At 39.0% G+C, this 2,500-nt stretch overlaps 1 protein-coding gene across 1 annotated transcript in view; it reads left to right on the top strand.

The window, feature by feature from the left end:
• LOC307270484 (phosphatidylinositol 3-kinase regulatory subunit gamma-like) overlaps positions 1-2,500 on the top strand; it is a gene marked incomplete at both ends in the record, with an annotated part of 29,700 nt that overhangs the window by 16,220 nt on the left and 10,980 nt on the right. The window contains 2 exons of the mRNA XM_080054367.1: positions 1,223-1,364; positions 2,350-2,448. Coding sequence (XP_079910493.1) covers positions 1,223-1,364; positions 2,350-2,448 — 241 coding nt within the window. The remainder of the gene's footprint in view (positions 1-1,222; positions 1,365-2,349; positions 2,449-2,500) is intronic.

The raw sequence follows: 2,500 nt of genomic DNA, 5'->3' as shown, positions 1-2,500 counted from the left end.
TGTGTGTGTAACTCTTTGTGTGTCTTGCTTGTGTGTGTTTTATGACACCCAGAATAATTACAGTGATTGTGTGTGTGTGTGTGTGTGTCGCTCTCTCTGTGTGCGTGTGTCATTGTGTGTGTGTGTGTAACTCTGTGTGTCTTGCTTGTGTGTGCGTCTCTGTGTGTGTGTGTCACTCTCTCTGTGTGCGTGCATGCTTGTGTCGTGTGTGTGTGTGTGTGTGTGTGTAACTCTTTGTGTGTCTTGCTTGTGTGTGTTTTATGACACAGAATAATTCCGGTGATTGTGTGTGTGTGTGTGTGTGTGTGTGTGTGTGTGTGTGTGTGTGTCATGTCGCTGTTTGCCTGTTTGATTCATAACAACACAGAGACCAACTGCTTTCTCAGTGTTCCATTATATAATCACACTCCTGTCTTCATATAATTTGCATATAAAGTATAGTGTGTATGTTTGGGTCATAATGGACATTTCTGGGTTTTAATAGGTTGTTTACATACGGTCCTACGAGGCAGAAAAATGCTAGTGTGTGTGTGTGTGTGTTAGTGTCAAAATACCTTTTTAAAGGTGGAGTCAGTGATTCTGGAGAACGCTTGTTGTCAAAATCACTTTTGCTCAAAATCAGTGAATATCTCCTTATGACCCACTACCTGTCTGTACTGTGTGTGTGTGTGTGAGCTGAAATAATATCTGGTGTGTAAACAAACGGTATGTTAAACCTGCAGTGTGTAGAATTGTGGGTTTTATTTCCTAGCAGATTTTGTAGAAAGTAATTATAATATCCATAAGTACATTTAATTTAGTGCATAATAGCTGAATTTTTTTTTTTTATTATTATTTTTCCCTTAGAAAGGGTCTCATATATGTCCATATTTCTGCATATTTTGGACCAAGGCCTAGTGCCGCCATCTTGAAAGTGTCATAGTTGGAATGTCATCAGGTGCATTGTTTAAAATGTAGAATTGTTCTTGTCCTTGAAGGCCACTGTAGCTTCTGTTATTATTCAAAAGGGTTGGGGTTACCCAGGGAGCGTTGCATTCTAGAACTTTCTAGAACTTACTTGATGATGTCATATTACACACTGCACCTTTAAGAAAAGGAAGCCCATAATAGCTAGTAACATACCCCCTTTTACAGAGCCTAGGCTTTGTATTAACAATGTCTAAAATGCCCCAAAATTATCTTAATAATAATTTGAACCAAACTCTCTCCCTCTGTCTTGCAGCTCTTCCTCCAAAGCCCATGAAGCCTTCCACGCAGACGTCCTCTGTCGTCGTGGGAACGGGCGGTAGCAACAACGTCACCAAGGAGACGGGGACAGGAAGCTCACTGCAGGAGGCCGAGTGGTACTGGGGAGACATTTCAAGGTGACACACACACACACACACACAGGAACAAACACACATGAACAGACAAACACACACGCAGACAGACACACTCACACACACAGACAGACACACACACTCACACACACAGACACACACACACACACACACAAATGTAATCCAACAATGTTATGATGAAATAAACAAGTTAAAGTATGTCCCAAGTGTATGCCTACTACATTCTAACTAGATTATTTTTATGATCAAATGTAGTATGTAGAATTGAAACAAGAAAGAGTGTGAGATTCGGAACTCAGGGCAAGTATAACGTTCTACATTCTAAGAATTACAGAAAGTTAAAGTTGTGCCAATATACTTTATTATTATATTACTTTTTACTTTATTTTTTGTTCAGAAAGATTTTCAGACAATTTTTTTCCACCCTTAAAGGTGCAGTGTGTAGAATTTTGGGTTTTATTTCCTAGCAGATTTTGTAGAAAGTATAATATAATAATATCCAAAAGTACATTTAATTTAGTGCATAATAGCTGACATTTTTTTTTGAATTATTTATTTTTCCCTTAGAAAGGGTCTCATATATGTCCATATTTCTGCATATTTTGGACCAAGGCCTAGTGCCGCCATCTTGAAAGTGTCATAGTTGGAATGTCATCAGGTGCATTGTTTAAAATTTAGAATTGTTCTTGTCCTTGAAGGCCACTGTAGCTTCTGTTATTATTCTAAAGGGTTGGGGTTACCCAGGGAGCGTTGCATTCTAGAACTTTGTAGAACTTTCTTGATGATGTCATATTACACACTGCACCTTTTAAAAGCTCCCAGTTTCCTTTTGTTGTTGATGTTCTCAAATTCAACATCTTGATTTTTGGTATAAAGAAAAATCTGTATTTTTTGTGTGTAAATCTGTATAAGTGCAGGTTATATAGGCAGTTAAAAGTCCTGCCTATGATGATTGAATGCAGATATTTGAAATGCAAACCAACTCACCACTTTTCTCTTGTCTGTGCAGAGAGGAGGTGAATGATAAACTGAGAGACATGCCTGATGGGACCTTCCTGGTTAGAGACGCTTCCACCAAGATGCAGGGGGACTACACTCTCACTCTCAGGTAATGTGTGTGTGTGTGTGTGTGTGTGTGTGTGTGTGTGTGTGTGTGTGTG

The sequence above is a fragment of the Ammodytes marinus genome (genome assembly GCF_949987685.1).
Source record: "Ammodytes marinus genome assembly, contig: scaffold_84, whole genome shotgun sequence".
In the NCBI taxonomy this organism is placed as follows: Eukaryota; Metazoa; Chordata; class Actinopteri; order Uranoscopiformes; family Ammodytidae; genus Ammodytes; species Ammodytes marinus.
Note: the sequence above shows the minus strand (reverse complement) of the source record. Positions and strands in the feature narration are given on the sequence as shown.